A 25,165-nucleotide genomic window follows, 5' to 3' on the forward strand; every position below is an offset into this window, starting at 1 on the left:
AAGATTATGAGATGCATTATTTGAATGCTTGGCCATGAGATGTGTCTTTAATCTAGATTTAAATAGAGAGATAGTGTCTGAACCCCGAACGTTATCAGGAAGGCTATTCCAGAGTTTGGGAGCCAAATGCGAAAAAGCTCTACCTCCTTTAGTGGACTTTGCTATCCTAGGTACTACCAAAAGTCCAGAGTTTTGCGACCTTAGGGAGCGTGATGGATTGTAGCGTGGTAGAAGACTAGTTAGGTACGCAGGAGCTAACCCATTAAGGGCCTTATAGGCAAGTAATAATATTTTGTAACGGATACGGAATTTAATAGGTAGCCAGTGCAGAGACTGTAAAATTGGGGTAATATGATCATATTTTCTTGACCTGGTAAGGACTCTAGCCGCTGCATTTTGGACTACCTGTAGCTTGTTTATTGAAGATGCAGGACAACCACCTAGCAGTGCATTACAATAGCATTTACTAATCTCACTTGCACAGAAACAGATTCAGAATTACTCAATGAATAAAAACTGTGAAATGCAAACTCAAAAAATGATGAAAACCTGCAATAATTAAATATTAATTAACACAAATTTCCTTTATGTATTTAATCCCATTTTATTATGTCTTTGCTGCTGACCTTTGATGATCCAATTCGACCACACTAATAAGCAGAAATGACTTTAGATAATCATAACATTTGTGTTTAATTTTTTTTAATTGCTGAAGAGTGTTGAGCTTTCTTCTCTGCGTCTTGTTCTTCATGCAATCCAGAACTTCATGCAATCCAGTTCTTCATGCAATTCAGCTCAGCTGAAAGGTTTGTTTGAGCTGCGGCCTCTACTGTACAGACGTGAATTTACATTTCCTTCAACCTGAGGCTCATTCATTTCACTTCTGGTGTGAATGGCCTTTTACATTTGCCAAAAATATAACTTTTTTTATACTAAAAACAAACAAGCAAGTCCAGCCTGGATGAGGAAAAGTAACGCAAAAGTAACATAACGCATTACTTTCCATAAAAGTAACTAAGTAACACATTTAGTTACTTTTTTAATGAGTAACAGATTATTGTAATGCATTACTTTTAAAAGTAACTTTCCCCAACACTGGGTGCTGATACCATTCGCAGAGGAGGATACCATTAATACTCCACCAGTGGACTCATGTAAAATGTGTACATTCACAAGGCATCCTCTGCTTCTCTGTTATGTGACTCATGCCTTTGGATTGTGCGTTAGTTTCGGTCACTGGAATGTTTAAAGATGTCATATGATGCGATTTCAATTTTTCCTTTCTCTTTGGTGTGTTACAAGCTCTTGGTGCATAAAGAAGATCTGTAAAGTTGCAAAGACTAAAGTCTCAAATCCAAAGAGATATTCTTTATTGCAGGACACCGGCCCTCCAGGACCGAGTTTGGACACCCCTGGTTTAAGATATTTCATAATGTGAAATAAACTTCTCAACCACAAGAGATATGTGTCTGTAACCCTAGTGTATGTCAGTTCTGCCAGCTCTGAAAGACACCATCTGTGTGTGTTATGGCAGATAATCATTCAGCAGGCAGCAAGGCAGCATAAAATAAACTGAGTTTGAGCTAAAGAACCAATGTTTGATCAGGAGAGTCACCAACTTCATCAAGATCCTCCTAATCTTTGTAGTTCTTTGTTTTAGCACAGCAGAATGCTAAATAGTCTATGTATATTTTGCGTAAATAGTTGGCTGACATGTCTTTGGAGGGCCAATCTGATGTGTGTTATACAATAATACTCTGTATATATGTTTAATTTTTTTAATTTAAAGAAATTATGCATTGTGGTAGTACTGTAATCATTTTATTCATAATAAAAAATCAAGACTGGATCAATTTCGTTACTGTATTTCAGTAAGTTTGGGTTAAAATGAGCCATTTGATGTCTTCCATGTGGTGTGTTTGTTAGGACTGTGTGGATGAGTCCTAATCACTCACTAATGCTTCAGCTGGCAGCGTGTTATGGAATATTACTTGAACACGGTACTTTGTAATTATGTGGAAGGCCTGGCCCAGCTGTTTATAGCATGTCAAATGTGGTTTTCGACACGCACATTCCCAATTTAATTTAATTTGGGGATAATATGCCTAAAAACTGTTTAATTTATTGGAACAGATGAAACAAAGAAATAATTGCAACATCATATTAAGCGAGCATAAATTATGCCCCGAATGTAATGGTTCTCACGCTGTTTTCGGTCTCAGAAGGAAATCATTCCACACTGTTAAACAAGGATGTAATTTGCCTTTAACCACATACAGTGAGCTTCTTAAACACCGGCCCTGTTACCATCTAATGATCCTGTGAAAACTCCACTCATGTAGTCTGTGAGATTAACTCAATTTAGGGTATTTATGGAGCATCTCAGAAACCACACTGTCAACAGTCATGTAATCTTCAGAGTGTTTTATGAGAAATCAGATGCTCTTTTTGGAACAGATGAAGGATGAACCAAACACTGTTTTAGATCAAACATTGAGGGTTGAAGCCGGCTGAAGTTGCTTTTTTTTCTTGCATCACAATTAATGGTAATTTTCCAGTGAAGAGAGCCCTTCGTCTTAGTGTAGGCTAATATTTTCTTTCTTATTTTGCTGTTTGTGCAAAATAATATCATCCAAGAAGATAAAAAGAAAAAAAAATCTAGTTCAAAAATGCACATGGCAACAACTTTAGAAATATGTATCTCTTTGTATTAATTTTGGTTTCATTTGTGAAAAATTCACATTTTCAGCCTTTTTTCCAGGTTATCTCACATTGATTCCCCACAGAGACATTTGATTTTATATGCTCCACAAAAATATCTAATTAACATATTAACTATGTTCACAGTAGAAAAGGTATATTCAAGTCTGTGTATGAATTGCATGTTATTGTATTTCTATAAATGACCTGTTTAACCTGTGTTTGAATGTTAATATGGGTTTACTGCTGCTGCGGTTTTTGTTGTATATTTGTGATGTGTATACTCTGGAATTACAAATGATAATTTTTACAAGTTACTTCTACTTTTACTAAGGTTCGAGTATTCAATTGTACTGAAGAACCTGGCAGAATAATTTGATCATTTGATGAGAGCACATCTTGCTTGTTAGTCTTTGGTTGTTCAGCACAGGTCTTTACTAATGGCGCACTAACAGTCTCCTCTCTCTTCTGCAGTGGCTGACGTGAATCTGTCGGAGTCTGGAGAGATCGAGGCTCTAGCTGAGGCCCAAAGCGGAGGGCTGCCAACAGCTGAAGGTACAGGAACACAAGGCCTTATTAAACTCAATCCAGAAAGCATCATCCTAACACTGTGTGTTCATATGACCATGTAAAAAAATTATGCAGTTTAAAGGATTAGTTCACTTCCAGAATAAAATTTTCCTGATAATTTACTCACCCCCATGTCATCCAAGATGTCCATATCTTTCTTTCTTCAGTCGCAAAGAAATTGTTTTTTTTTGAGGAAAACATTCCAGGATTTTTCTCCATATAATGGACTTCAATGGGGACCAACGGGCTGAAGGTCCAAATTGCAGTTTCAATGCAGCTTCAACGGGCTCTACAAGACCATTATATGGAGAACAATCCTGGAATCTCTTTGCAACTGAAGACACCAACTACTAAAAGAAAAAGTTCAACCAAAAATGCAAACTCTGTTGTTTTTTTGCTAATGCTCAAATTCAGTATTGCACTAGCATCATGCTAGTTAGCGTCATCTACAATGGGTCCAAAATCCCACTCCACATAGCTGTATGTTAAACTTTAAATATGTTCTTGGCTTTCAAGGCCCATACACACCAGGAACTATAACTAGAACTAGAACTATATTAAAAAGAACAATCGACAATAACATTGTTTATTATAAGTGCGCACTGCAGTTTTGTCATCTGCTGCTTTATATGCTGAAGAAGGATGGATTCTGATTGGCTGCCATTTTTTTTTATCATTCATCTCACTGTAAAATGATTTTTTTTTTTATTTAAGTTGTGGTAATGCTTCATTTTAAGGACCTATTTTCATATTTTAGATCCCTTAATCCTACCCCATACCTAAACTTAACTACCTTATTGACTATTAATAAGCAGCTAATTAGGAGTTTGAGGCAAAAGTCAGAGTTAATAGTAAGAATTGGTCCCTAAAATGTGATGAAAGTTGAAATAAAAAAAGATTGCATTGTTTTACAAGAAAATACTATTTCAGTTTCTGCTTAATTGAATGTGCTTCTTTCTGTTTCTTCATAATTATGAGTGAAAACTGCTTCAAAGCAAATCCTACACCAAATTCTTTTCAGTGCAGTTAGAAGAAATCATTCTGAAAGTGATTCCAACGATATCCTTCCTCTGTGTCGTTATCGTTTTGGGTTCGACTTCCCTATTCTCGTACAACTAGAACCATTAAAGTTTTATAGTTTGCGTTATCATCCCTGCTGTGAATGCTCCTGTATTTTGTTATTCTTAGTTTGCTGAGCTGAAGATGGGGTGTCGTGTGCAGTTATGATACACATGAGAACCAATAGTGAACCAAAACAAATCAATGGATGACTGCATGATAGGTGTTCACGATAAGGTCTGGATCATGAAATGTGGCCTGCTGTGTCTGTCAGGAATGGGTCTGCGTTTCTGCTTGCAGTGTGCATAAATCAAGAGTTTCAGGAAAAGCCACCACTTTGCTCTGGCAGGTCTGTTTAATAGCAGCTCCGAATATGAGCACTGCAGAGACTATTTGTGTTGGCCACGGGACCAAGGGGTCTGGGGACGAGAGGAAACGGTAATAGTGTTCAGGAGAGTGAATGAATGTATGAAGAGCAGTGTTTCTAAACCATGCATTACCCATATGAACTTGAAGCAAGAGAAAAGCTCACAGTGGCTGTGAAACATGGTAGTAAACAAAATGTGGAGTAAACAGTTGGACTAGGGTTGGGCCGATAGACAGCCATCATCCATCGCCGATCCATGTCAGTTTAACATCCTGTATATAAATTGCAGGCATGAGGGAGCCGCTATTGAAACTGCTTTCGATTGCGCACTCTCATTTTACTCTCACTTTTGAGATTCGCGATCACAAGGACTCTATACTATGTAGCAGCAGTACTCACCACACATTTGACAAGATTAGATGTTTGTCATTGGTGCTCAGGATCTGCAAATCATTCGCCATCGTCCTATCAGACATTTCTCCTTACTCTGTGTATGTGGTAAGTGAACTTTCATGTACTGTAATGCAACAGGCTACCGCTAGCAAGCGGCTAACCTTTTAGTAGCTCCGTAGAACGCGTTATATGTTTCACGCTTCGGGCACACCCCTAACCCCGCCCCCCGATGTCATCGTCCATCACGATGTTTCACTGCAGACATCGTCCGATGCCAATTTGGTAGACATCGCCCAACCCTAAGTTGGATATGAATTCTTTTATCTAACCAGGTGCAAAAATCAAGTCTCCATATTCAAAACCAGTTGTGACCATCAACTGTGTTTTGCGACAGAACATTTGAATAGTTTTTTGGTTTCTGTTTTAGTAGCGTTAGGCTAGTTAGCTTCACCCACAAGAAATCTTGCTGAGATCAGTCACATTCCATTAAAGAGCATCAAAACGTTTGGAGTTTTGTGATTTTAAAATTGGCAAAATTTCTCAAAAACAACCGAAAACAAAAAGCACAATGCAATCAGCAAATCAACATTGCAACTTAAATCTGAAATATTCCAATACATCAACTGTTAACTCTGACTCCCCTTGTGAAAAAGTGCACTTAATTGTATTGAATGTGTAGTGTACTTCAAATCTTAAAAGTATATATTAAAAAAGTACTTGTAGATAATATTTATGAAATAAAAGGCCACTTAAGTATACTTAAAGAGAGACACTTTCATGACTGTTTCTTAACACATTTAAGTAGACTTTTAAAAAGTGCACTTTCTAACGTCAAATTAAGTTTCTCTTTAAAGTACATTTTAAATCATTGTTTAATATTTTGCAATTAAGTGTCCAAAAACATGAAAAGAATATACTTAAGTTTGAACTGAATGTAAAGTATGTCAATATAAATTTTTTTAGAATGCTGTAATACTTTTCACAAGGGTTCATGAGGGTCGCTGGCTTCAGTGGTGCATATTCCTCCATCGTTTTAATAATGTGTTTGGTAAATTGAGTATGTTAATATTAGGGCTGCACAATTAATCGAATTTCTATTCGCAATTACAATTACGGATGCCACAATTACATAATCGTTCAAAGCAGCAATTAATCGTTCAAAGTCCACTTATGTTATTTTGTGTGCGTAAGATGCTTTTTTTTCTTTCTACAGGTTATCTTAAGGGTTTTTCCATTGTTTTAATTTTAGTTTCAGTATAACATTATAAATCCATGCATATTTTTGCCTTTTTATTTAAAGAGAAACCAATCAGATGTATAGTTGACATTTGAGGCTTAATACTATAGAAAAGCAATAAAAGTTTTTCAGTTAGTGTTTTCAGCTTGTTTATTTTCATATAAAAATATGGCATGCAGTTGATCTTGGGTTTGAAGAATTGAGATTGTGATTTGTTAAATTGATTGAGATGTATTGAAAAATCATTTTTATCCACCTGTTTTATATATATATATTTTTAAGCATTTAGTGTTGCGTCTGAAGGCCAGAGGTCGGTTAAATGGCGAGTTATAGTGGCTTGTCAGCAGTGCTTGTGTTGTTTATCGTTCCAATCATGGCTGCCCACAAGTAGTCAAACCCACTTAACCTCGCCTGCACGCCGCACTCGCCAAACCTGCGCTACGGAGAGATCTCTTGGAGTTTTAAAGTAGTTTTGTACAGGTTTTTTTTCTTCTTCTTCCTCCTCCTCATTCTTCTGTTTCTGCTTGCAATAATGCAATTACAGAACCAATCTGTATTTTCTAATTTGGCCCATTGTTTTACCTCAGCTTGCCCTTTCCCTCTTCTGACAGAAGCGATTGCTTTACTTTGTGCTTTTTACGGTACATTGTGCCGTAGTGCAAAGTGAAGTGACAAGTACAGCTTGGCATGTTTGAGTGGGTGCAGCCTTATCTTGTTTGACTTTCAGTTGCACTGGCATCCATGCATGAGTAATAATGGATTTGTGTAATAATTTCACATTCAGCCTGTTGAAACATGCTAACTTCACCTGACTGTAAGTCTAGCCGAAGACAGTCGTGCAGCAGTGCTTCTCCGTGTCAGTGCTGTGGTTCATTGATGAGGAACACATTCATGTACAGTAGTGGCTCTCTCATTATGTCAAGTCTTCAGAGCGTCAGCTGAGCGTGATCACAGTCATGTTTCCTCAGCGATTATAGACGGTGGAGGGCCTGTAACAGCTTGCCTTTACCACATCGAGGGTGCATGTCTTATTCTCAGGACTCGTGTTTTCACCGCTTCACTTTCTCAGTCATTCACAGTTTGCCTCTACAACACAGTTGGGCCTTTCATGCTTCAGTTTCTTCACAAATCTACTGTGATGTGATGCAGATCTTGTCAATGCTGCCCTGTTTTGATGGTGTTAGTTTTTATTTGTGTGATTCAGCCTTTTCCTGTCGTCTTTTGTTGACTGTTGAATTGTCTGCTGTTAAGGATTATTACAGTTTCATGTTGTTCCTAACTGAACAATGTGTTTCAGGTGCCTTAAGCCCGAGGTATACTTTGGTTTTTATGCATACTCTGTGGTATACGTACACTGTGTGTGTGTGTGTGTGTGTGTGTGTGTGTGTGTGTGTGTGTGTGTGTGTGTGTGTGTGTGTGTGAGAAATAAATTTAGCCATCAGCTCAGTACATGCCTCTAATGTATGTGTGCAGTCCATTTTTTTCTAACCACTCTATATGCTCTGCTCACACACAGGTTGATTTTTTTTTGGTTTATTTTTGCACTAATTAGTAGTTCCACATAGGGCTGGGTGATGAAATAAAATTTGTTAATAATGTTGAAATGTGGACATTTTTACTCAGTGTGGATTAATCTAACAGCCGATCACACAGCAGAAATAAAGGCGACAGCAGCCAGTTAGTGCATGTTGCTAATGAGTCTGCATGTCTCTGTGTGAATGAATAGTGCAGTTTTGTCTACTACACAAACTCAAACACATGTGACACTGAGCGTCTGCGTCTCAATTTATGAGGACATGAACTTCATCTCCAGAGCTGCTCGTGAGAGTCACTTCAGCAGCTTTACTGGTTTATTTTTGCACTAATTAGTAGTTCCACATAGGGCTGGGCTTAAAATTTGTTAATAATGTTGAAATGTGGACATTTTTACTCAGTGTGGATTAATCTAACAGCCGATCACACAGCAGAAATAAAGGCGACAGCAGCCAGTTAGTGCATGTTGCTAATGAGTCTGCATGTCTCTGTGTGAATGAATAGTGCAGTTTTGTCTACTACACAAACTCAAACACATGTGACACTGAGCGTCTGCGTCTCAATTTATGAGGACATGAACTTCATCTCCAGAGCTGCTCGTGAGAGTCACTTCAGCAGCTTTACAGTTTCATTTTAGAAAAATACCATCAAACACACTGAAAGTCAGAGCTCATCACGTCAAACCGCCAAAATAAAAGTTCTGTTTAGCTTGAAATTATGACAGAAATATATTACTAGTATTGTATACTAAAATGCACTTCTCAAAGTAATATTATTTTGAAGGAATACAACAAAGATATTTTTATCCATGTTTTAATTTATACAGTTCTGTTGTGCAGCATCTTACTTGACTAAAGTAAATGCAATGTTTTGGTGTAAAATGATTTATATTTTCATTTGATTTCATTTAAAAAGATAAAGTTAAAGTTTTATTAATTCATTTCATTAGACACAATTTGGTTATGATACATTTGTGTTAAATCATAAAACACAGAATGCAGAAAAAAAAGGAAATCACAGAATTTAGGGGGCCCTAAATTAAAAGGTTTCTTACGCTGTGGAGTTTAATTATGAAGGAAGTTATGTTTACATTTATTCTCAATAAATATTGTGAAGTGAATATTGTTACATATTGATCTCAGATTATATGGAAAAATATTGTGATAATATTTTTGGCCATATCGCCCAGCCTTAGTTCCACAGTTGTTCCACTGAACCAATGAGAATATAAAGAAACCAATGAGAATGAATACCAGCAAACTACTGGAGACGCAACAACAATAGATGTAGTGTTGAGCGCAACTCTGGTTTAAAAAAATGTGAAGACATTATAAAGGACAGAAATAGCAGAGACACTGGATGAAGATGAAACATGTCTGCTTGCGTTTGCCAAGCACTTGCATAAAAACCAAAGTATACTTATTATGACAAACTGTGGCAAAAAGCCCATATTGTAGCCCAACTAACACATTTCTCACTTGTTTGAAACTGATGTAACTGACCAGAACATTTTGGGATTGTAGCTACAAGTAGGAAGAGAATGTAATTAAAGCGCACAGCTAGTTTGTGATTTAGTTTAGTAAAGTGGACACCAGCACAACAGAAAACAAGAAACTGTGAGGTTTAAATATGCACAGGGGACGACTTTATGCCTTGTATGCACTTGGACTCAGCTCTTGTAATCATTCAAGCGTAGGTTGGACAACTTGGCAACTGCGTGTCAACCCATTTAAGGCTACATACCACCCTTATGTTGGCTGTGGGTTGTGGAGATATGATCTCAGATCAGGTTCAAGAGCGCAGGGGATTTCATGTCTGCTCAATAAGGCTGAAATCTGGCTCTTGTGTGCACGGCTGTGTTTATTTGAGCTCCGTCTGGCTCTCTGCATACTATGAGCTCACACTTCTCAGGCTGAGCTAAGCCAGGCCCGACGCCTCTTCTCTTTGCACTCTTGCTGTCACTTTCTCTGTTTTCCCATCGTGCAGTCCTGTTGCATTTCTCACCTCCGCAGCATCGCGTCATCTCTCATGTCTCTGTGAAGAGTGGAGGGCTCGGAGTCAACATACTGGAGCCAGACGGTTTTAAAACTAAAAGAACAATCTTCTATGGACACATTGGCAATATAATCGCCATAAATATATCCCAAATTAAATCAGATGGAAGATACTTCCATATGTGATATCCACTGAAAGTAAAATAACTTAAGAACTGCCAATCAAACATTTTTATTACAAGATTGTTAGTTATTAGAACTAAAATGTGGCAACCATGTCTGAATGAAAATGCATGAATGTATATTTGTGATGTTAAACAGAACTTTGGGCTGGTGGTGGTCCTTGAGATATTATTAGTCATTCAGTATTGATGATAATTATTACAAATGAGCTCTGTCATTTTGACAGAAAAAAAAGAAGCAAAACAGAAATGTAGTCACATATGAGAGTGATTTACTTGCAGTGTAGAAGGCTGAAGAATGATGATTGCAGACACTTTGAAACAGAGGTTTCACAATATGGAGGTATTGATGATTACCATGAAAAAATGTAATATTAATATTGTGTTACAACCACGTGATAATACCGATTATATCTAGTTGACACTCCAACAAAGTAGGTGGCGCTATTGCGCCTCAGCATTGTTTTTTTCATAAAAAAAAAGAAAAAAGAAAGACAGTGTGTAGCTACTACTGCCACACAAAATCATGTCAAATCATGGGAGTTTTTTTTTAGTTTTTTTTTTGATTGCATAAAAAAAGATCAAGCAAATTTGTAATAGTATGTTTTTTTTATGCTTTTGTACAGATATGATTTCAAACTCTCAAAAAAGAGTGATTTTGCATTTTTGAGTGAGTATTTTTTACATTTTATTCAAAAAAAATTTGTGAGCACAAAATATACAAAATAAAAAAATACTTTTTTTCCCCAAAAAATTTCTGTAGATGATGCGATAGCATCATTGTGAATTATTTTACCCACGATAATAGTGCAGTTGAAAATCTGACATATTGTGAAAGGCCTACTTTGAAAGGAAGTTCAAGTGTTTTATTAATACAGTCTCCTTGTGTACATTCAAGCTATTTGAGGGGGGCGTTGTGTCTCTGAAGTTTCGGGAGCTCTGCTCTACCTAATATGAGTACAGTTTTATTTTCCTTGGTTTGTTTGCTACTTTGCAGAGGTCTACAAATCATAGGTTCACCAAAACAAACGCATCCCCTCCTGAGACGGTTCTTTCATCCGCTGTTGTCAGATGTTTGTTTTGATCTGAAGCTGGAGTTACTTCATCCAGATGTGCTTTCCCAGACTTGAGTAATTCTGCCGTCAAACGCAGGGATCAGTGCTGTGGCAGTTTGACCTCGACCAGTCAGCTCGTGTTTATCTGGTCCCATTTGAAAATGGCACATAAACACAAACTTAAAACACAAAAATGTGTACAAACTTGTGATGAAAGAGCATGAGAATTCTTGGCTGGAACCAAACATTCTGAAGCAGCTTCAAACGTGGCTAATACAAAGAGAATTTAGATGTTAATAAAGCAATATCACATGAGCCAGTGTTTTAGAGTAGTTCATAGATCAAGCATGTAAACAGCACAGGTATTTTAATAAGAAAAAGACGAGGAGTGTCGTAAGATCCTCTCGTGTGTGGGAACTACTTTCTTGCACCACAGATTCGGGATCTGACAAACAAGTTGTCAAAGATTTCAGTGTCCAAGCTTCTGTTGCTAATTTGAAAATGTCACTTTAGGACTAACAACTGCACAATTGTGATATTACTTTTACATAACAGTACTATATATTGTGTGTGTGTGCGTATATATATATACAGTGGTGTGAAAAAGTGTTGGCCCCCTTCCTGATTTCTTATTTTTTTGCATGTTTGTCACACTTTAATGTTTCAGATCATCAAACAAATTTAAATATTAGTCAAAGATAACACAAGTAAACACAACATGCAGTTTTTAAATTAAGGTTTTTATTATTAAGGGAAAACAAAATCCAAAACTACATGGCCCTGTGTGAAGAAGTGTTTGCCCCCCTGTTAAAACTGTGGTTTATCACACCTGAGTTCAATTTCTCTAGCCACACCCAGGCCTGATTACTGCCACACCTGTTCGCAATCAAGAAATCTCTTAAATAGGACCTGCCTGACAAAGTGAAGTAGACCAAAAGATCCTCAAAAGCTAGACATCATGCCGAGATCCAAAGAAATTCAGAAACAAATGAGAAAGAAAGTAATTGAGATCTATCAGTCTGGAAAAGGTTATAAAGCCATTTCTAAAGCTTTGGGACTCCAGCGATAAATTTTACAGTATAAAACTGTAATTTACAAACAAGAAAATTTGGGCATAATCTAGTAAATTCAACATTGCACACTGCTACTAAAATCTGTTTTGTAATTGACAACCACCATAATAATGCAGGTGGTAAAATGAAAGCAATATCAGTTTATCACAAGTAGCTTTTCCACAAGCTGAAGTATATAATAATATATAGAAGGTGCACAGAGTCATTCACGCAAACACTGAACACCATTATGGTAACACACATGACACTTAAATCATGCAATAAACATTCATTAAACTACAGAAGATGTAACATAAACCCACATGTACATAAACTGATAACATACATGACAAAACTATTAAGAAACATGATTATTTAAACAAAATACTTTCTAATGTGGAGTGTCACGCAGTGAATTCTGGGAATATAAGTTTACAGTTTTTTTTACTGTAAATTATACATTGATTTGTTCTTTTTTTACTTCTAAAAATTGTACAATTAACAGCATTTTACTGTAAAATTACATGAAATGTCTGGCTAGATCTTTTACAGTTTTTCCCTGTGTATAGGAACTTACTGTTAACCTATTAACAGTTTATTTTCCCGTAGTGTTTTTACAATATTTTACAGTTAAAATTACACTCATTTTTTTACAGTGTACTTATCTCTGCCAGTATACTATTACATTACTACTGTTATATTACCTTGGCATTAAATAAAAAAAATAGTTAACATTGCTGGGAGGGTGTTTATAATACAACGGCTGATTGCAGTAATCAGTCTCTCTATACTTTTTCCATCTTTCAGACTTTTCTTTTGCTATTACAGTAATTTGAAATGTAAAATATTTGCCGTAGTTTCCCCGTTTCAAAATCCACATGAGAACCTTAAATTATTCAGTGATTTGGACAAATTGGTTGAGTGAATGATTCAGTGATAGAGTGTTTTTATAGCAAACTGAGAGCAGTGTTTTCTGTGAACTCCGCTGTTCTGAGACCCTCAAAAACACTGTCATCGTGAGCTGTTCACTTGTAAATGAACTCTACCACGCTTCACTCTGAAAACACATTGCAAATGTATTTATTTAATTGATCACAGCCTTTTAAATTGTTAATCGCACTAAGCTGTCATGATTTTTTTTTTTTTTCAAATAATTGCTCTAGTTTTAATCCATTCTAAAATGTTCAGCTTTAGTGTGTGAATGCATGACATAAAATTGATATGTCATTTGTTCACAGTGGGTCTGTGTGCAGAACCACACACATCAGTAAAGCTTTTAAATGGTTTCAGTGTCTCAAGGTAGTATTATCCGTCACAGCCCTGTCAGCGAGGATGGGGGGTTGATTTCTTCTCAGGCCTGCATTGATGCTCAGGGTCCTCACCTTTGACCCCTCTAACAGCCTTCCTTGCCCTTTTCTCTCAGGTTATTTCCTGGAGTTTGTGGAGCCGCCAAACAATATAACTATAGTGCAGGGCCAGACGGCCACTTTACACTGCAAAGTGGCGGGCCACCCGCGGCCCAGCATCCGCTGGCTTAAGAACGACGCCCCGGTGGTGCAGGAGCAGGGCCGAGTCTCCATCCGCAAGACAGAGGCCGGATCCAAGCTCCGCATTCAAGACCTGGACACCACCGACACCGGATACTACCAGTGTGTGGCTTCAAACTCCATCAAAGTCATTTCGGCTACTGGAGTGCTCTATGTGCGACTGGGGACTGGAGGTAAATGATTGCTTTTTAATCGCATTTTAATTCTTCATTGAAGACTTTTAAACTATGGTCCAAACCAACGTTATATTTAAAGCAAAATATTATATTAAAATTGGAAAAAAGACAAGGTCAAAATAAGATTGTGTATTTAACATTTTATTTAAGGGGAAATTAACTACTGGATGTGATCAAATAAAATGAATGACTTGCATTCTTTGAAAAAAGCGTTTTGCAAAAATTGTAAATATATACAAATATATTTGTATACTTCTATTGTATATACGCTACAGAGACCAATTTAATTGATCAAATACATTTATAATATTACAAAATATTATTATTTCAAATTAATGCTGTTCTTTTGAACTTTTTATTCATCAAAAAATCTAAGAAAAAATAATGCATCACGGTTGACAAAAGTTAAGCAGCACAACATTGATAATAATCAGAAATGTTTCTTGAGCAGCAAATCAGTATATTAGAGTGATTTCTGAAGGATCATGTGACACTGAAGACTGGAGTAATGATGCTGAAAATTAAACTTTGATCACAGAAATAAATTATATTTTAACAATCATAACATATTCACATAGAAAACAGTTATTCTAAATTGTACAATATACAGTCTTTTACTTTCTCTGCCCAGTGGCTTTTCTGATTGGCTGAGCTTTCTTTAGAATTATGGGTAGTGTAGTTCTTCAGGAATTTAGCTATTAAAAATGAAAAGTTATATTGAAATTACATTGACTTATTGCTTGAGCACATTTCATTCTTTAGATTTGTAGGTCTCTCTTGAAAGGTTTATACACTGTCGTTAAAAAACAGTTTCTCTGTGGAGAAAACGAATGGGATTTTTACATCCAGAACCCTGCTGTTGCACTCCATGGGAAGAAGGCACAAATTTCCATTAATTTCAGTCAGGCCAAATATTTGATGACCAAGTTTGTGCTTTTAATGCATAGTCATTTTTGGAAATGATTGCTGTCACATGAAACCCAGCTCAGTTAAATGTACCTGTGTGGTATCCCAATATTGAACTTCTCTCAGACTTTTGTAACATTTTTGTTGCTCACATTCGGGACTACAATCAATGCGTTCTCTCTCTATCATAGCTCTAGTGTTTTCTTTCCTGTGCGCCAATTTTCACTTATTTGGGGAGTCTATTGATTTACACATGGACTAAAGCAGCACTGTTTTACAACCATATGCGCCAAATCTCACCCTGGCATCCCTGTATATTTATAGGAAAGCAGCGGCATAAATCTCAGTGTTCCTGTATTAGGACTCTACTTAAGAAACAACTTCTCACCGTTTCCTTCTGGGGGAAAAAAAATCCCTTTTATGTGCGCACGGTAAATTCTCCACAAGGAGCGTGTCCGATGTGAAATACAATTATGCTTTTGACAGGTTTAGGAGCTTGCTTGCGCCGTGCCTCCTGCTTCTCTGAAAAGTCATTTTGGTGTAATAACATTGCAGCTTTCCTTGCACTGAAACGGCACATTAGGGTTTGTGAAAACAGCTGCTCCCAACGGGAAGATCATGTTAAGACGCTTGTCTGTAATTCCTCCTATCTGTGTTTTACAGGACAGTCACCAGCCCATGGAGGAGAAGACTCGTAAGTACTGCTTTCGTCAGTTTGTCTCTGTGTGTGTTCACATTTCTCTGCTGTTTGTTTCTGTAAAATGTTTCATTTCCACACAGTAAATTGTTTATTCCAACCCACTGACCTCAAAAATACACACTCACAAATGGCACTGCATTTTAACAATTCTTCTCGAAAAGAGTCAGATGTTGGCAGACCTTTGAGTTGTATCACATTTTTTAAAGAGCCGAGTCACCACATTGCTGCTTAAAATGCCCAGATCTTTTTGTTATTGTGTGAACTATAGCTTTAGAAGATTATCTAATTGTTTTGACAAATTTTTAGTGTTCCGCTTTTTGCTGGCTGTCATCCTATAATTAAATGTGGTAAAATGGTTAATCTACATAAGTGTCAACTACATATTCTTACACTTTCTCTTGCTCTCTTTCTGTTTACTGAGTCCTGAACTGTTGCTACCGCAACATAAAACTTTGGTTGATCTGTGGAAATGAAAGCATTTTGGCCGCATTTACACTGCAGTTCTTGATGCCCAATTCCAATTTGTTGACTATATCTGATTTTTTTTAAATTTTGTATGACCGGCTTACATCTTTTAAAAGCGACCCATATCCAGTATCTGCATTTACAACATACACTTGGCGAAACGACCCAGGGTAGACGTATTGATGGGTTGCTAGGTCTGTGAAACAAAACCAGCCCAATTGCTATTCAAAACTAGCCCAATCATGTTTTTTCTGCATTTTTCCCCTCCGGCAGGGGTCCACCTCTGTCAAAATAGTGAGGTGGAGAGATCGCTTTAACCCCCGAGCCAAAAAACATCCTGCAGCAACAGTGTAAAGGTAGCCCGATTCTGCAGGAAAAACCACAGACTTGGCATCCACCTGATTCGATGTCAATCACCACTGTTGCTTTTTCAGTGATGTACGACTCGCATTGACAGGGGAATATCCAATCTGTCCGCTTACATGGCGTCTGATCGGATATCGTGTGAACTGTAGCTTCAGAAGATTATCTGATTGTTTTGTTTAGTGTAAAGCTCTTCGCTGACTGTCGTCTTATCTAAATGTGGTCAAATCTAAAAAGTGTCAACTACATATTCTTACGCTCTCTTACTCTCTTTCGATTCACTCAGTTCTGAACTGTTGCTACTGCGACATACAACTTTGGTTGATCCGTGGAAATAATGCAGGACCTGCTTTTCCAAAAAAGAACAAAAACACAGAACTGTATCCTGACTTGAAGCAGTATATCTGACTTTACTTCCCTAAGAACCGAAGAGAGAGTTGGCAGGCGCCTTCGGTTGGGGAAGTTTTGTGGCAGGTCCTAATGTTTCCAGTTTCCTTGTCCAGGTTAAATAAATGGTACTGCAATGTCTGTGGGGATGATTTCAGGGCAGAGCTCATGTTAATAGGATTCAGCCTTCATTCCTGCATACTGACATACTGTCATCCTGTAGAGCAGTGCTATAACGGTGTTGTCACATCTCTGAATTTTTGTGGGCAGATCCAGTCGTTTCAATTAAAATTAACAGAATCTGGAATTTTGTGTGAGGGTGAAAGATTGGTTCAAGTTGACTGAATTGACCCTTTGCAAAGACCCGCCCCGCTTAGTTACTGTTGCTATGTCCGACAAGCCATGGCACTCTTACGTCACACATCATGTTCTCAGGCGGTGAAAAATACATCGCGGAGCAAAGAGGACACTGACCACACACCGACAAGACAAGACAGAGCAGGTTACTTTTGGTATGAAAGAAAGTCTTAACTTTCAAATTTTGTAATTTTTTACGAAATTCAAACAATAAATACTGTTTTGTGGCTCTTTAATGTGCCGTGACAGATCCTCAGTGCCTCAGATCAGCTCTTCCTCTTTACTAGTTATAGCATGAAATAAACATGAATGAACATCAGAAGGAATCTTGATTCAACCGCGGAAAGACGTCAATGCACATCATTTTTCAAGTTCAGCTCCACCGACGTTAATCTACTCTCCTGTCTGGTTTGTTTGTCAGACAAAATGGCAGATTCGACGTTAAGATTGGTCAGATCGCCTGTCAATCAAACTCACGGCGAAGGGTGAATGAAATAAACCAATAGTTTTCACGTGACGTCACACCCTTACAGGAACGCCCGCATGGAGGGCAAAACAAGACTTTCCTCCGCTGACCGCCAGTCATTTTTAGGAGGTTTGCATTAAGTAGTAATGTAGTAACAGTGATATTTAAAGCCCAAATTCAGTACACACCTTACTGATGATGCAGACTTTGTACAGGCAAGCAGATGAGCCCAGAATATAAACGCAATGCACCAAGTTTAATATTAATTGTTTTCCCATAGAAAACCATTATAAAGAAAACACAACCATTTAGCGCATTGCGTTCATATTCTGGGCTCATCTGCTTGCCTGTACAAAGTCTGCATCATCAATAAGGTGTGTACTGAATTTGATCTTTTATATAAGATAATATCACTTTAGATAATATCACTGTTTTAAGGCACTTTAAGTGTTTTCACATTAAACGTTTTAGAATGTCCCGCTGTTTTTAGTGATTGAAATATTGCGATGGGTGCTATATATGGATTGCTAATGGCCAAAACTTGCATTTTGTTCACATATCTTTGTTTTATTCTTTTGAGAGGTGATCTAAATATTTGTGGATTGGAAACAAATGGAAAATTGACAGGCTTGTGCTGCAGTTCTATGTTGTGGATGTTTTGCCCTCCAGGTTTTTGAGCCAGTCACGTGACTGAAAACTATGAATAGTGACTTCTGTGTAAGCTCTACTTCATAATATATTGCTAGACTATTCACAATGGCCTTTTTCCCTGTGAGGTTTTACCAAAATCTCACTAATGTGACCGCACCTTAAGTTAAGTTCAGGTTCGTGTCATTGGAAGACTTTTTGCACTCATATTCCAAACCGGAATGACTTTCTTTTGTTCATGGAACACAAAAGAAGATTTTGAAAAATGTCCAACATGTTTTTTTCCATTCAGTGAAGTAAATGGAGTTAGACATTGACAAGTTCCAGGAATGCTAAAAAAAATAAATGAATAAATAAAAGTATGTGTCAAGTCTTCTGAAAGAATAGGAGGAACAGGCCATGATCAATTATAGTGTACTCAGTCAAACGGATCACGTTTTTGATGCTTTTTTGTCATTTTTGGAGCTCTACAGTATCTGTCCCTGTTTATTGTATTAAGATGAACACATGAGACAATCTGCTAAACTCATACGGGTTTGGAAACACATGAGGGTCAATAAGACCCAGTTTACAGCTATATTAACGCATTTCAGATGAGTCTTCTGTCATCATTTATGTTTGACATTTGTCCGATTTTACATCACTTTTGCAGGAGCGGTTAGTTTACTATTGAATAAACAAATCCATGTTACACGGCGTATGTGTGAGAAATAAATGAAGACACTGAAAAGCATAAGGAGGGCAGTGTACAATGTTTGTCCAAGTGTTAAACAGGCTAAAATGGTTCCTGCCTTCATGTGAAAACATTTAAATGTAAGGAGAACATACTATGTTGTGCTCCTCATCGTTTTTCCCCTTCTGCAACGCACAGTTTCTTTGAAGTTGCGTGGAGAGGATAATTTGTGGTTAGTCATTAAAGAAAGATGTTATCTAAGTAGAAGAGCATTGAGAAGTTGTAAGACCCCATGTGGACATTTGATAAAGGCAAAGTATTGTTTTAGTCTGCATAAATGGTTACAGATGAGCATGAGAAGCACAAATCTCCAGTTGTGTTGCTTACAGCTTGACAGGCTCATTGTCTTTCACACTGAAGTATGTGTGAGGTGCGTCACAATGTTCAAAATGTTGTTCAAGCGTTTCTTGAGAGGACAAACTTATAAACTTTGAACAGGTTACAAAGAAACAGCCATTAGGGAAAGAATGCTTTGCATATTTTTTTTCTCTTATATTTTCAACAAAAAAAGTAGGAAGTAAATCTGAGTCTTGTTAGGCTCGAGTCCTCAAACATTAGCTTGAGAGAAAATTCCTTGCTCAATCCAAACTGCAGTGAAATTGTAACCATATGTGATATTGAGGCTGGCCGTAGCAGAAATCTAGAGCATTGATGGTTACGCTGGCAAAATGCCGGAGCAAAATGAAACGTGAATAGTGCAAAATTCCTTCTGAGAGCAGTTATTTTAGCACAGCTTCACACTACATCTATTCACAGGTTTCACCATAGGTGTGTTCAGAGCAGCAGTGTGTGATTTATAACCGTTTGAAAAACACTGGAGAACTTTGACTGATTAGGGATCTACTAAAATGTCAAACCCAAAGGCTGATGAGTGAAATATGATTTGCTGCAGGGCTCTGGCCAGACATGTTTGTTTCTGATCATGTTACATGTGTGCGAGGGTAGGACGTTTTCAGAAATACTGTTTGTACTACAGTAATTTGTGACCCTGGACCACAAAACCAGTCATAAGGGGCCATTTTTTTGAAATTGAGATTTATACATCATCAAAATTTTGAGAAAATCGCCTTTAAAATTGTCCAAATGAAGTCCTTAGCAATGCATATTACTAATGATAATACATTTTTTATATATTTACGGTAGGAAATTTACAAAATATCTTCATGGAACATGATCTTTACTTAATATCCTAATGATTTTTGGCATAAAAGAAAAATGTATAATTTTGACCCATACAATGTATTGTTGGCTATTGCTACAAATATACCCGTGCTACTTGTGACTGCTTTTGCGCTCCAGGGTCACATTTAGTAAGATATGTAAAATAATTTTTGTTTGCTGTTTTCTGCATTGATTGCAGATCAGTTTGGTTTGCAGTGGAGAAGCAAAACAGTGCAGTCTATCCACCTTATTTGTAACATAATTGCAGCCATTTTTATCTTGAATGTGTCTTCTAAAATACTACATTCTAGTGTCAAATATCAAATTCAAAAGTAGCTTTTATGTATCCTTTGCACATTTTATTGAGGTTGGTGAGAAAAAGATTCAAGAGTTTGTGTTGAGTAGGATTTTTAAAAAGATTTGTATTCAACAAGGATGCATTAAATTGCTAAAAAGTGACAGTAAGGATTTTTACATTGTACATACCTAGACTTTACATACATAATTCAATCGTTCTATTGAACTTTCTATTCATCAAAAAATACTGAAAAAAGTGTTACAGTTTCCACAATTAACAACACTTTATTTTCAACACTGATAATAATGAGAAATGTTTCTTGAGCTGCAAATCAGCGTATTAGAATGATTTCTGAAGATCATGTGACTGGAGTAATGATGCTGAAAATTCAGCTTTGATCACAGAAATCAATTACAGTTTATAACATATTTGGTAATTGTAATTATATGTCACAATATTACTGTATTTCTGATCAAATAAACGCAGCTTTGGTGAACAAGAGACTTCTTTCAAATACAGTGGGTACGGAAAGTATTCAGACCCCCTTAAATTTTTCACTCTTTGTTATATTGCAGCCATTTGCTAAAATCATTTAAGTTAATTTTTTTTCCTCATTAATGTACACACAGCACCCCATATTGACAGAAAAACACAGAATCGTTGACATTTTTGCAGATTTATTAAAAAAGAAAAACTGAAATATCACATGGTCCTAAGTATTCAGACCCTTTGCTCAGTATTTAGTAGAAGCACCCTTTTGATCTAATACAGCCATGAGTCTTTTTGGGAAAGATGCAACAAGTTTTTCACACCTGGATTTGGGGATCCTCTGCCATTCCTCCTTGAAATTGAAGGGGGTCTGAATACTTTCCGTACCCACTGTACATAAAAAAATCCTACCGACTCCAACTTTTGAACAGTTGTTGAAAATTACTATTCATTCCATATAAAATGATATAGAGAAAAACAGTTTGCTGTGTATTTTGATGTTTAGAGTATCTTGCTAACGTCATACTCTTAGTTTTAACCACCAGAGCTTGTGTTCGTTCCAAGTCCATCACTTACAAGGTTTGATTTCAGTTGGGATGCTGCCTTAGAAGGGAGACAGGAGACTCGGTTTGGATCAGAGCCTGACTCCGTATCGTATTTTAGCTCTGGAAACCTTTGCTGTTGTGGGTCGTCAGTTCACTGTGAGACTAAAACAAATGTGTCTGTTGTGGAGACGAGAAAAATAAAATCATCAAGGCATCAAGTCCAGAAGCCTTCAGAATCCAATTCCAGCCAGTTCCTGAGTCATCACATAAAGTCATTTGTGTTTGGCCAGAAGAGAGCACTTTTATCCAGTTGGTAACTGCAGAAACAGCAGAGATGGATATCCTGAACAGCAAATCCTACTGATTTTGGTCACTTCACATTCAGATTATGATGAGAGAAACAGCAAAGCCCAAAGGTACAGTAGCGTAATAAACAACCATCGAAACTCCTTCAGATGTGCTCCAATCATAACACTCAAACCACAGTCCACTGTGAGTACACTTCTGTAAAGCGTTGGCTCTATGTGAGCACCTAGACTTCATGACTCCATGAACAAGAGGTCATGAGATACATAGAGAGTCCCATAATGCTCATTACTGTGGTCTCTTTGCTGAGAAAGGTTACAGACTGGTCAGTGTAGATGGCAATATCCTACACAACTCACATCCTTTAAAAACGATTCATAAGTTCAACTTATCACATACACCAAATATAAATATAAATAATATAAAACTAGTGTTAAAAGGTCATAAACACATGGTATTATGATATGTAATGTGGTGTTTGAAGTTTAACTCAAAATTGTTGTCCTTTGTGGGCCTGACTGTACAATGTACCGCTTCAGTGAAGTTGTCTTACTAAATATCAGCTCTGTGTGTCTTTCAGCCGAGTTATCACCTTGGTCATCACTGTCTGTCATTTTCTTTTCTCAGAAAGCATGAGAAGGGCTTCTGCCAGCCGTACCGTGGCATCGCGTGCGCTCGCTTCATAGGGAACAGGAGTATCTACGTGGAGTCTCTGCAGATGCAGGGAGAAAGTGAAAACCGCATCACTGGTGAGCATTGCTGTCCTGAAACCAGTGCTGGGAACATAAGCACAGTTTATTAGCACATACAGTGGAGATCAAAATTAGAGAACAACCTACAAATTTCAAGGTCACTGCTTAGTCCTATTTGAAGTTATCCTAACAGGAGTTGAAAGGCAGTGTTTAAGCATATTTCATAAGTTACTTGTATTCTGAAGCACAGTATAAAAACTTAAATGAGATATTTGAAAAATAAGTCTGATCAAAATTAGAGAACACTTATAGATACATCCAAGTTATTGGTGTTAATCTGGCACCTAATTTCCTTCATTTTATGACAACCTCTATTTAACTGGCAGCATTCCTCCAATTTTCACTGAGATTGCAAGATAGTGGGTCGCTCTAAGGTGACTGAAACCCTGCGACAGGAGGTTGTCCAGATGATGGCTAAAGGGACGACCCTTTCAGCCATTGCACGAGAAGTTTGTTGTTCCAAATCTGTGATTTCTCAAATATTGCAACTTTACAATGACACAAATTCATTCAAGTTCCCCAAAAAGGCTGGTTGTCCATGCAAGACAAATGCACGAGAGGACAGGATAATGCAGAGACTCCCAGTGGGGAATCGGTTCAGCACTGCAGCTGGAATTGCTCGCCGGTTCAGTGCTGAACAGGGTGTGGATCTGTCTCGGCATGTTTAAGAGAAGTCGGACTGAAAGTGCACACTGCAGCGACCAAGCCTCTTGTCAGCAGAAAGATTCAAAAGGCTAGGCTAGGTTTTGCTGAGGAGCATGTTGTGTGGAGAGAGAAGAACTGGTCCAAGGCTCACTTTAGTAATGAGAGCAAGTTTAATTTATTTGGGTCAGATCGGCCCCCGTCACACTGCAAAACAGGTAAAGCAGTTCCTTGAAGCTAAGAACACTGAAATTAAATAATGAAATGGCCGGCCCAGAGTCCTGATCTAAACCCGGCTGAAAATCTCTGGAAAATCCTTGGCGACAAAGTTATGTCTAAGAAACCCACTGCAGTCCCCGAACTATAGAAGAGAGTGGAAGAAGAGCGGAGCAAGATCACAGCAGCGCAGTGTGTCCTGCGGCCGCAGAGGAGCTGAAGTCACTCAAAGCAGGAGCCTCTACACTTCCTCATTTCTGACAGCTGTAACCCTCCAAAATTTAAGTCGTAATCTTCTTTCGTGCTACAGTGGTTACTGTTCTCTAATATTGATCACTGTGTTTTCCACAAAATAAAGGTTTTTGTTGAAGTCCCTTGGTTATTTTGTCAAACATGTTAGTGTAACAGTGGAATACACAGCTAATAATTCCTTCAAATTTTGAGCGATAAAGATGAACAATATTTCAGGAATCAAGTATTTATATATTGTTCTCTAATTTTGATCTCCACTGTATATACTACAGGTCAAAAGTTTGGAATATGTGTGATACACACACACATACATACACACATATATATATATAAATGCAGCTTTGGTGACCAAAGACCTCTTTTAAAAAATATTATATATATAATATTTTTTAAAGAGGTCTTTAGTCACCAAAGCTGCATTTATTTATTCAAAAATAAAGTAAAACAGTAATACTGTCATCAAAGCTGTATTTTCAGCATCATTACTCCAGTCTTCAGTGTCACATGATCCTTCAGAAATCACTCTGATATGATGATTTGCTGCTCAGTTATTATCAATTGATTATTGGTGTTCAATTATTAATAGTGGTTTTTATTTTTAATGTTGAAAACAATTGCTGCTTAATATTTTTGAGATGCATTTTTTCAAGATTCTTTGCAAATTCAAAAGAACGGCATTTATTCAAAATCAAAATATTTTGTAACATTTTAAATAAAGTATTTTTTTTCTTTTTCAAGCAGCACAACTGTTTTCAACATTAATAATAATCAGAAATATTTCTTAAACATATTAGGCATATCAGTAGCATATCAGAATGATTTCTGAAGGATCATGTGACACTGAAGACTGGAGTAATGATCAAGTAAATGTAGCTTTGGTGTCGCAGAAGAGATTTCTTTCAAAAAAAAAAAAAAATTTTTTTTTAATAATTTCAGACTTTTTTGACCAGCTCTTAAAAATAAAGGTTCCAAAGTGGGGGTTTTCAAAGTGATGCCATAGAAGAACAATTTTTGGTTCCCCAAAGAAACTTTCATTGAACAGTTTTAAAAGAATAATTTCGCATGAATGTTGAAGGTTCTTCATGGAATGCCAGTAAAGAACCTTTAATTTTAGAGTGTAGTGTATCATGATCATAGATGCACCATACAGTCTGCTGTTATCATTATTTATCATTCTTGTGTTGTTCTCCAGCGGCCTTCACGATGATCGGCACCTCGACCCAGCTATCAGACCAGTGCTCTGAATTTGCTATCCCATCCTTCTGCTATTACGTCTTCCCGTTATGCGAGGAGGGCACCAGAGGTCCATGGCAGCGCCAACTCTGCCGCGATGAGTGCGAGGCTCTGGAGAACGACTTGTGCAATGCAGAGTACACCATCGCACGCTCCAACCCTCTCATCCTCATGCAGCTCGAGCTGCCCGCATGCAACCTGCTTCCCCACCCCGGCTCACCAGAAGCTGCCAGCTGCATTCGCATCGGCCTGCCACCGCAGTGTAGGTTGACTTGGCTGAACTCGAAACCATAAAATGGGGTTTAGAGGCAAGGAGGGCTCAAGGGAGGATTTAATAAGCATGAAATCCAATGTAATTGGCTCCCAAGCACCCTCAATGAG

General features: G+C 37.4%; 1 protein-coding gene across 1 annotated transcript in view; it reads left to right on the forward strand.

Annotated features, from left to right (window-relative positions):
- The window catches only part of LOC107683466 (tyrosine-protein kinase transmembrane receptor ROR2-like), a 90,141-nt gene that overhangs the window by 61,605 nt on the left and 3,371 nt on the right, over nt 1-25,165 (forward strand). Inside the window, exons 2-6 of the mRNA XM_016479525.1 lie at nt 3,175-3,255; nt 13,566-13,862; nt 15,435-15,465; nt 22,317-22,438; nt 24,744-25,046. Coding sequence (XP_016335011.1) covers nt 3,175-3,255; nt 13,566-13,862; nt 15,435-15,465; nt 22,317-22,438; nt 24,744-25,046 — 834 coding nt within the window. The remainder of the gene's footprint in view (nt 1-3,174; nt 3,256-13,565; nt 13,863-15,434; nt 15,466-22,316; nt 22,439-24,743; nt 25,047-25,165) is intronic.

This window comes from Sinocyclocheilus anshuiensis, unplaced genomic scaffold, assembly GCF_001515605.1.
Source record: "Sinocyclocheilus anshuiensis isolate Anshui unplaced genomic scaffold, SAMN03320099.WGS_v1.1 scaffold2151, whole genome shotgun sequence".
Taxonomy (NCBI): domain Eukaryota; kingdom Metazoa; phylum Chordata; class Actinopteri; order Cypriniformes; family Cyprinidae; genus Sinocyclocheilus; species Sinocyclocheilus anshuiensis.